We start from the raw sequence: 11,224 nt of genomic DNA on the forward strand, positions 1-11,224 counted from the left end.
TCATCATCATCATCAGGTGCAGTTTTGGTTGCATGGGAGGGAAGAAAAAAACGTCTAATTCCAGAAGTGGATGGCTGTGGTTCAGTGTCTTCAGTCTGCTTCTTGGGGGTTGACTTAAAAAAGACGTCTAATGTTTGCTGTTTTGCCGTCTTTCTTCTTTCACAAAGAAGCTGTTCATAAGGTGCCAAAAAAGATTTAACACCACGAACTGCAATCCTGCTCCTTTCTGCATTGTAGTCATTGTCTTCCAAGCGCTGCAACTGCGTATCAACTTCTCTCAGGATAGAAGATAAAACAGAAGTGGGAAGCTCTCGTGGTTTTGCATCCTGGACTTCTTCATCTTCGGCATCTTCTATTTTCTCAGAATCAACAAGTTGTTGTAGATCTTCTGTAGAGAGGTCTTCACAGTCGGACTCGAGCAGTTCTTCAACATCAGCGCTTTCCACTTCAGCAAAGCCAACTTGCTTTGCAAGAGAAACACAATTTTCTGTAATTTTTGGGAGCTCCTCTGATGCATCAAAGCCTGTAAAATCAAGAATTAAATCTGGGAGAAGCTTCTGCCAAACTCCACTCAAGCAGTCCTTACTTACTTCACCCCAGGCCTCCACAATGATGTCAATTGCATGCTTGATGTTGAATTTTTTCCAAAACTGAAGAACACTGGCCTTATCATTTCCTTCCTCAGTAGCTTCAATAAGTTTCTTAAATGTACGCCTCAAATAATAGGCTTTGAAGGCTGCTATTACTCCTTGGTCCATTGGTTGAAGGAGAGATGTTGTATTTGGAGGTAGAAAGAGCACTTTGATATTGTCAGAAAGCTCAGCAACAGTGGGAGGGTGGCTTGGCGCATTATCTAAAATGAGGAGAATCTTAAAATCTATATTCTTCTTCTTGCAATATTTTTTAAACACATTTTCAAAAACATCCACAAGAAGGTCAGAAAAAATTTGTCCCGTCATCCAACCTTTTTTGCTTGACCTAAAGCAAACACCTAGAGTAGACTTTATGTAACCCTTTAAAGCTCGCGGGTTGACAGATTGATACACCAACACAGGCTTAAGCTTTAAGTCTCCACTAGCATTTGCACCCAACAACACTGTCACACGGTCCTTCGCAGCCTTAAAGCCTGGAGCATGTGCTTCATTCTTGGAAATGTAAGTTCTTGTTGGCATGCGCTTCCAGTATAAACCTGTTTCATCCAAATTAAAAATTTGGTCTAAGGTGTAGCCTTCTTCCTGAATCAATTTCTTTACAGTGGGAGGAAATGCCCGGGCACTTGCTTCGTCGGCACTTGCGGCTTCACCACATAACTTTACATTATGAAAAGCATAGCGGGTCTCAAAACCAGAAAACCATCCACTACTAGCACTAAAGGCAATCACATCATCAGGATTTTCAGCTTTTTTCTTTAGGTCCTCATATATTGACAAGGCTTTCTCTTTAATGGTGAGGAAGCTGGTCCCAGATCGGTTTCGTTTGATTTTCTATCCAAACACTTAGAAGCCATTCCATCTCCTCAAGTTCCTTTGGCCGTGATCTTACACTTTTGCTAGCTCTCAAGGTTTTTCCAGCAACACAGCTTGCTTTAATCTTTGCTGCATTGGCTCTAATGGTGCGCAAAGTAGACTCCTTTATTCCCGTTGCACGCACAATATCACATGTTCTTTCCTTATTTTCAAAACGCTTGACAACATCAAGCTTGCCTTCAAGTGTTATAGCCTTTCTTTTACGATCACCACCAGAAATGCGATCACCAGAATGCTTCCCGGAGATATTCTTCTTTTCCATAGTCACAAAATTGGAGAAACAGTAAATCAGAAAGCACTGAGGACGCTTAAAAATTTCTCACGTCTTCCAAAGTGAACGTGTGGAGTAAAGAGAGCGCAGGTCTAAAATGCTACGTATTTTGTTTTTCTCTCTTAGTTAAAATTTTACATTTTACATATACTGTACAGGTATACTGTATACATAAATATTACATAAATTATTTCTGCAATTGTTCACAAACAAAACACATAAATCAATTGAACATGTGATGTCAAATGTGAACTGTAAACACTGCATAACCCCGCGCCAAGCCACAGCACTGTACATACTGTACAGTACACTTTAAACGCTACGTATTTAGTTTTTCTTTTATTTAAATTTTTACAATTTACATATATATATATACAGTACCTGTATAAGTAAATTGTAATTTACATATTATTCATATTATGCTAGAGCGCCCACAAAACATGAGAAACGTTTGAGTCCCCCAGTAGAGATGTCCGTTCTCTATCCACTCCTGGATGTCTTAGTCCTCCGTTTTCTTTTTGTGTACTCGCTCAGGGACTCAAGTATTTCTGTATATGACACAGGATGATAAGGGAATTTGAATTTATTTGTTTATTTATTTATATATATAATATACTGTAATATATTAAATATACTGCAAGTATTTTCTTTAATTTATATACGTGTTTCGCGAAAAAGGGAGGCTACATTTATGGTGATCGTTAAGGACCAAACTCCGAATCCATGACGTGACTTCTGTTCATTATTTATATCCTAAATTTACCACTGTAGGTAGTTTCAAGAATTAATGCAGTCATTTACTGAATATTCTTTGCAAAAAAATAAATTTTAAATGAATTATTTATAGGAGATAAATATATTGATCAGTAAATATACAGATATGCATTACTGACCACCTCCGAACACAAGGACGGCTAAAAATAGCCACAGGCGGTCACAGTCAAGGTCACTTTCCCTTTCTTGTCACTGGCAAATGGGGGTGGGGGGGTGGATGATAATAGCAGCTGTGTTTATTACGGTATGTTAGACTGGTTTATAATACATTTTTATTATTTTAATATACCGGTAATCTTCATTTTAATCCAGCTTCCCAAACGTAAGTTTCAGTATAAAATAATTAGTGGTACTGTAGGACCTTGTGAGTGGTTTACTGTATACATAAATATTACATAAATTATTTCTGCAATTCTTCACAAACAAAACACATAAATCAATTGAATATGTGATGTCGAACGTAAACTGTAAACACTGTGTATGATGTAAAGAGAGCGCGGGTGTAAAACGCTATGTAATTTGATTTTCTCTTTTATGTAAAATTTTACAATTTACTTATAATATATAGGTATACTGTATACATAAATATTACATACATTATTTCTGCAATTGTTCACAAACAAAACACATAACTCAATTGAACATGTGATGTCGAACGTGAACTGAAGTCACAACAACCGTTCGAGTGGAATCGCGTTAGAGCAAACGAGTTCGCGTTAAACAAATATTGTTCCGAATTCATAAATCGCGTTCGATCAAATTCGCGTTATCAAAACACGCGTTATAGCAGAACTCACTGTATATACATATCTATATATATATACATATATATATATATATATATATATATATATATATATATATATATATATATATATATATATATATATATATATATATATATATATATATATATATATATATATATATATAGTATATATATACAGTCAACCCTCACTTTACGCGGTCCCACATTCCGCATTTCCACGTTTATGCGGTGCCCTGCCAGAACCCAGGATGCTCACAGTCCGCGGTGGGTGTACCCCTTTACACGGTGAAGTATAATTTTTTTATTTAGCTCATAAAATTCATACAAATTATCCGGCCAGAATATAATTTACATTGCTGGAATTCTTACAATTTGATGATCATTTTGAATATAAACATCATAGATTTTGCATTAGACATACAGTACAAATTTTAGATATAATGTTTACTCTTGAGTAAATATGTTATCTTTTGTGCAAAATATATGATATTTATATTCAAAATATTCCTGGTCTTACAAGGAATCCAGCAATGTCAATTATATTATCCTAACTTTAGTCTGATTTATTATTTATTACTAAAAAGGTAAACAGTCTGGTATTCCCACACATTTATCTAGTAGGGACGGTTGGTGGGGGGTGGGGGGGGGAGGGAGGGACCGGCGACCGACCATCTGTTACCGTGTGAAAAATATTTTTTTTTTATTAACTGAAGATTTTTATTTTAGCTCATAAAATTCATACAAATTACCCGGCCAGAATATAATTTACATTGCTGGAATTCTTACAATTTGATGATCATTTTGAATATAAACATCATATATTTTGCATTAGACATAAAATTTTTAGATAAAATGTTCAGTCTGAGTAAGTATGTTATCTTTTGTGCAAAATATATGACGTTTATATTCAAAATATTCCTGGTCTTACAAGGAATCCAGCAATGTCAATTATATTATCCTAACTTTAATCTGAGGTATTATTTAATACAAAATGTTAAAATTTATTTTTTTCACCCACTCTTTCTCTTGAAGGGAGTATTGGTGGGGGGTGGGGGGGAGGGTTGGGACTGACCGCGCGGTTGGAAGAGGGAGGAGGAAGAGGGGGGAGGAAGGTGGGGTACTTTGATTGACAGATAGTGTCGTGAAGAATATTTTTTTTTTTATTAACTGAAGATATTTGTTTTAGCCCATAAAATTCATACAAATTACCCGGCCAGAATATAATTTACATTGCTGGAATTCTTACACTTTGGTGATCATTTTGAATATAAACATCATATATTTTGCATTAGACATACAAATTTTAGATAAAATGTTTAATCTGAGTAAATATGTTATCTTTTGTGAAAAATATATGACATTTATATTCAAAATATTCCTGGTCTTACAAGGAATCCAGCAATGTCAATTATATTATCCTAACTTTAGTCTGATTTATTATTTATTACTAAAAAGGTAAACAGTCTGGTATTCCCACACATTTATCTAGTAGGGACGTTGGTGGGGGGTGGGGGGGGAGGGAGGGAGGGACCGGCGACCGACCATCTGTTACCGTGTGAAGAATATTTTTTTTTTTATTAACTGAAGATTTTTATTTTAGCTCATAAAATTCATACAAATTACCCGGCCAGAATATAATTTACATTGCTGGAATTCTTACAATTTGATGATCATTTTGAATATAAACATCATATATTTTGCATTAGACATAAAATTTTTAGATAAAATGTTCACTCTGAGTAAGTATGTTATCTTTTGTGCAAAATATATGACGTTTATATTCAAAATATTCCTGGTCTTACAAGGAATCCAGCAATGTCAATTATATTATCCTAACTTTAATCTGAGGTATTATTTAATACAAAATGTTAAAATTTATTTTTTCACCCACTCTTTCTCTTGAAGGGAGGATTGGTGGGGGGTGGGGGGAGGGTTGGGACTGACCGCGCGGTTGGAAGAGGGGGGAGGCAAGGTGGGGTACTTTGATTGACAGATAGTGTCGTGAAGAATATTTTTTTTTTTATTAACTGAAGATATTTGTTTTAGCTCATAAAATTCATACAAATTACCCGGCCAGAATATAATTTACATTGCTGGAATTCTTACAATTTGGTGATCATTTTGAATATAAACATCATATATTTTGCATTAGACATACAAATTTTAGATAAAATGTTTAATCTGAGTAAATATGTTATCTTTTGTGAAAAATATATGACATTTATATTCAAAATATTCCTGGTCTTACAAGGAATCCAGCAATGTCAATTATATTATCCTAACTTTAGTTTGAGGTATTATTTATTACTATACCTGGTTTTCCCCCCAAAATTTCTCAGAGGGAAGAGCCAGCAGTGTAGTGTGAGAAGAGGGGGAGGGAGTCGTGTCCATTATTTGAATGGACATTAACTTGGCGACTGTATTTCTCTATTTCTCTTAAGTATTAATTGTGTGCATGTACCATCATAAAATTAAGATGTTATTTTTACTAGAACATAGGTATTGTGTTGGAAAAAGTGGAGTTTGGGGGTCAGCTGGTCTCTATTTCATTTAATCCCATATGTTATGTTATTCACTTTACGCGTTTCTCACTTTCCGCGGTACCCTGTGGGTTACATTAACCGCGTAAAGTGAGGGTTGACTGTATATATATATATATATATATAGTAAATGTATATGTATGTATATATATATATATATATATATATATATATATATATATATATATATATATATATATATATATATATATATATATATATATATATATATATATATATATATATATATATATATATATATATATTAATTTTTTTACATTAATTTTAATACAGTTACAACCAGGGTCTTATTTTCTTCATTTTCTTGCATAGAATTATCGTCCCAGACTCCCGGCTGTAAACACTAACAAAAACAATGGCGTCCCATTTCTTGTGTGACCATATTATTATTCATTTATATTGTACTGTATAAGGTGCATTCATAAACATTATTTAAAAAATATAATTTTCATTTTTCATTAATTTTGTTGCTTGGGGGAAAAGAGGGTAAAAAGCCACACAAAAGATATGAAAGGGTCACACTTGGGAACGCATCTCATTATTATTGCTTTATTTTAATGGTATTTAATGATTCACGATACAACGATTCACCTTATACTGCAATATTGGAAGACACATTACTGTTATTATTCAAGGCTTTACTGTACCTACAACATGGCGGCGGCCAGAGGATCGCGTTGTATTATGGGAGTACGTGACGTCATGCAAGATCTAAGAATTCCATCATCCTAGTTGTAAGGATTATTCAAGTTTTTGACATTATAACAGTACACCCTTGCATACATAGTGAAGAAATATCTGACCTAAAGCTCTTTGTTAGCTTTTAGAAACAAGTTACACAAAAATATGGACCGAGATACTGTCTGTATAATGTAAACAGAACCTTACAAGTCTGATTCATCTTACTGTATATAATAACACCGAGACTTGCAATAACAACTGACAAAACCTTGAGTGCTGTACTTTACTTTAATAGGGTCACATACATAGATAGAGTATAGAGTTGGACAGGGAAGAGCTGATCATTGTGGACCATCATGTTTCATATCAGCAGGAAGCTTGCCAAGGAATGGATGACTGCATCTGGATTCCTTTAGATTAACCAAATTCAGTGTAATTCATAGGTTTTACAAAATTACTAGTTGCTGAATGGGTAGCTAATGACACCAGTGAGACCATCAGCCTCTAGGCAACTGAGCCACCTGCATTTGAGGCAAGGTGTACAGTACAGCCATTAAATTAACACATTAATTCAAGGATGACATTGAAGGGGGGAATAATTAAAGTGATATAAAGCTCCCCTAAATGTCTCTTTGTGATGCCAAATCCACCTGGCTAAACAGTGACAGCCAGACAAAATGCAAAATGAATGCTACTGACTGATTTAGGTGCACATTCTTCTTGTGTCCCCATATTTACCAAGACTAATCACACAGTCATACAGAGACTTTCTAACAACTAACCGTCAGTGTCATCGTCATCTGAATGGAAGTTGGGTTGTGGTGGCACTACATTTGCTTCCATCATTCCATCCATGTCAAACAGTCCTGAAATTGTAGAAAGAAATAAAATAAAATAAAAAACCCTTGATTTACAATTAAACACGTCAAACTGACTGATTTTTTGACCAATTTTCATTATAAGTAATGATGAAAATATGCTAAAATAATGCATTTTTTTTAGTACTGATAATCTTATTTATTTCATTAACTTATTCAATCATTCTCTAATGCTCACAATGTTATTAAATCAACAATTAATTATATAACTTGCACCTCAAATTCCAGTGCTGTGCCCATTACTTTTTAAAAGTAAGGACATTACTGTTACTTGGTAGAAACTGTAACGCCGGAACCACTGCCGTTACATTTTAAAAACTAAAGTGTTACTGTTACTTTTTTATGTACAGGATATTGGTCGTATAACTACAGTGACCCCTCGTTTAACGAACACCTCGGTTAACGTAATTTCGATTAACGAACTGCCTTCCATAAGGATCTTCAATTCGTTTAACGAAAAAAATTTCGCTTAACGAACTTCTTACGAACCGACCTCAACATGTTTTCGCTTGCACTGACCGGGCAACCAGCTTTAGTATCAGTCCGCCAATACATTAATCGGTTCTAGGGCTTAAATTCCTTACTATTTTTGTAAATATCAAGAAGTTTATACTATTCAATAATTTTAAAAGTTTAATATTCAATTTTTTAGTCATTTTAACAATTATTGAACAAAATTGAAGGTAAAGTGACTAGTTTAATGCGCGGCATCCAGCCTCTTAACACAGCAAACAGGCGTCAGTCTCTCTCTGTTTTCACTGGAGGTAACATCTTGCTTGAGACTCTCTTCAACTAAACGCTTTTTTTCTGTGTTTCCAAGCAAATTATTGGTCATTTTGAAAATTATTTTACATATTGACAATATATAGTGCAGTGCAGTGTTACTTTAAAGAAAATATTCTTTATTTACAGCTAGTTTAACTTTGAAAAATACGTGTTGCCATTGTTTGAATCCAGCATGGGGCCTAAGAGATCAAGAAAAGTGATTTCAATCCAAATAAAGCAGGAAATAATAAAAAAACACGAACAAGGTATTAAATCAAATGCGCTATGCAAAGAATATGGCATGTCGGCATCAACTGTGTCGACAATTCTTGCACAAAAAGACAAATTTAAGGAAGTGAACGTGAGAGACAAATCTACAAGAGTGTTTAAAAGTAGATCCCTAATCGTAGAAACTGAGAGGTTACTTATCATCTGGATTAGGGAAAAACAGATGAAAGGTGATTCAGTTTCTGGTGATTTCATTTGTGAAAGAGCCAGGGAGATTTATGAACATTTAAAGACAGATCAACCTGGTTCTTCAGGAACAGAATTTGAAGATTTTCGGGCTAGCAAAGGCTGGTTCGAAAAATTTAAGAAAAGAAGTGACATTTTAAGTGTTGTTAGGCATGGTGAAGCTGCTAGTGCTGATAAAGAAGGGGCAGCAAAGTTTTTAATTGAATTTAAAAAACTGATGGAAGAAGAAAATTATCTTCCACAGCAAGTGTTCAATGTTGACGAAACTGGGCTGTTCTGGAAAAAGATGCCCAAAAGAACATTCATCACCAAGGATGAAGCCTCTTTACCTGGGCATAAACCCATGAAAGACCGTCTCACTCTATTGCTTGGTGCCAATGCTTCAGGGGATTTCCGACTGAAGCCTATGCTTGTCTACCACTCTGAAAACCCCAGGGTGTTCAAGCAACAGAAAGTGGTAAGAACAATGCTTGGAGTTTATTGGAAGTCCAACCGTAAGGCATGGGTGACAAGACAGTTCTTTAATGAATGGGCTGTTGATGTGTTTTGCCCCTCTGTCAAGAGCTACCTAACCACCAATAAACTTCCTTTAAAGGCTCTTCTCCTCATGGATAATGCTCCTGGTCATGACCCTGACCTTGCCAGAAATTTGGAGTATAAATTTGACTTTGTGAAAGTGTTGTTTTTGCCTCCAAACACTACATCACTCATACAGCCAATGGACCAGAATGTGATCAGCAACTTCAAGAAGTTGTACATGAAGAAAATGTTTAGGAGGTGTCATCAGGCAACTTCCATTGATCCTGAACTAACACTGAAACAGTTCTGGAAGACACAATTCAACGTCCTGGAGGCTGTAAAATTGATTGTGTCATCATGGCAAGAAGTCTCCAATAGAACCCTCAATTCTTCATGGAAAGCACTGTGGCCATCAGTAGTCCATGATTTTGAGGGATTTGAGGATGACACAGAGTTGGACCAGGAGATTGTGTCCATTGGTCAGTCATTGGGTCTTGAAGTGGAGGAGAAGGATGTGGAAGAGCTTGTGATGTCTCATGAGGAGGAACTTACTCCTAATGACTTGAAGGAACTGGATGAGATGTTACGGGTAGAGGCTGACAGTGGTGAGGAGGAAATTGAAAGTGATGACCATATGTCAGCTAAACAGTTGAAAGATGTGATTTACCACTGGGAGAAGTTCAGGGAACTGGCTTCAAAGCACCCAGAAGTGGAAAAAACTGAACTAACTTTGTGTCATGTTGAGGACTCAGTGGTCTCCTTCTTTAAACATAAGTTAATGGTGAGGAGGACAGATGCCCCACAGACCACAATTGACACTTTCTTCAGTAAAAGGCAGAGGGAACAAGATGCTAGCCCTCAGCCTTCCACTTCAAGAAGGAGAGAGGATGTTCATGGTGGAGAATCTGTCAGTCCAGAGGTTCCTGACATTTTCATGGAAGGTGACTCACCTTCCAAGAAGCAGTAAAATGCTTCTCCTCCACCTCCACTTCCTTCTCTTCTCCCTTCTCCTCCTGCACCTCCCACTTCAAATGCACATCATCACCATCATCCAGGAGCCTTCTACATACACACCTCAAAGTAAGTAAATTTTTCCGCCATTTTTGTTGAAGTTAGGAAATTTTCGGTGAGCTGGAACCAATTACCCAAAAACCCATTGAAACAATGGTTTCGGTTAACGAACGTTTCGGTTAACGAACGACCTTTTGGAATGGATTGAGTTCGTTAACCGAGGGGCCACTGTATTAATTTAATTGAGCTTTGGATAAATTTCTTAACACCTTAAATTTATGTAATCTCTCATATCAGTTATTTCTCCTAATTTCTCAGAAAATTCTACTATCCAGCAACTATAATATTTATACAATACTTCAGCAGATCCGTCTGCACTTGGGCATCACCACAATTATTTGCATACTGTAGTACAGTAAAGTAGATTATTGTGATTTGATTATGTCTCAACACTTATCCGGCCTTTACAGTACAGTACAGTACAGTACATTACAGTATTTATAAAATAAAATTAACATAACACTGTAAAAATATCTTTAGTAATATTATTCATAATTTTAGCAACTAAGATAAAAAGTAGCATATTTATTATAATTTGATAAATTAAAGTTCAAACATTATCAACAAATACACAGATAATAACTAAATACTGCTAAATAATTCATCAAATCATAAAATAATAAATGGATGACTACATAATATTACAGTACAGTACTTCTAAATTTATCTCAGACTAAATAGGCTATACAGTACCAAATCTTTTGTAAATATAAGCAAACAGTTCTCTGTTCTAAAGTAAAATTGGCAAAACTAGGATGGCTGCTATATGCAGACACTTGCTGTTGCAAAACCGTGACAAAAAACATTCATGGAACAGAATAAAATTGTGTCTATTTAGTTGTTTCTCGCAATTCATAGACTTTCCACAGTTCTCTCTTAAATGACGGCTTGTTATAACCAATATCAAATATTTCTTCGATACAATAAAGGAATTT

At 35.3% G+C, this 11,224-nt stretch overlaps 1 protein-coding gene across 1 annotated transcript; it reads right to left on the bottom strand.

The window, feature by feature from the left end:
* Positions 1-209: 209 nt before the first annotated feature.
* Positions 210-1,368, bottom strand: LOC121875584 (tigger transposable element-derived protein 1-like; the record flags this gene model as incomplete). The annotated part of the gene is made up of 1 exon (XM_042380172.1): positions 210-1,368. A coding segment is annotated over one exon (1,159 nt), but the record flags the coding sequence as incomplete, so codon positions are not given.
* Between the last annotated feature and the right edge of the window lie 9,856 nt (positions 1,369-11,224).

The sequence above is a fragment of the Homarus americanus genome, unplaced genomic scaffold (genome assembly GCF_018991925.1).
Source record: "Homarus americanus isolate GMGI-L3 unplaced genomic scaffold, GMGI_Hamer_2.0 scaffold6754, whole genome shotgun sequence".
In the NCBI taxonomy this organism is placed as follows: Eukaryota; Metazoa; Arthropoda; class Malacostraca; order Decapoda; family Nephropidae; genus Homarus; species Homarus americanus.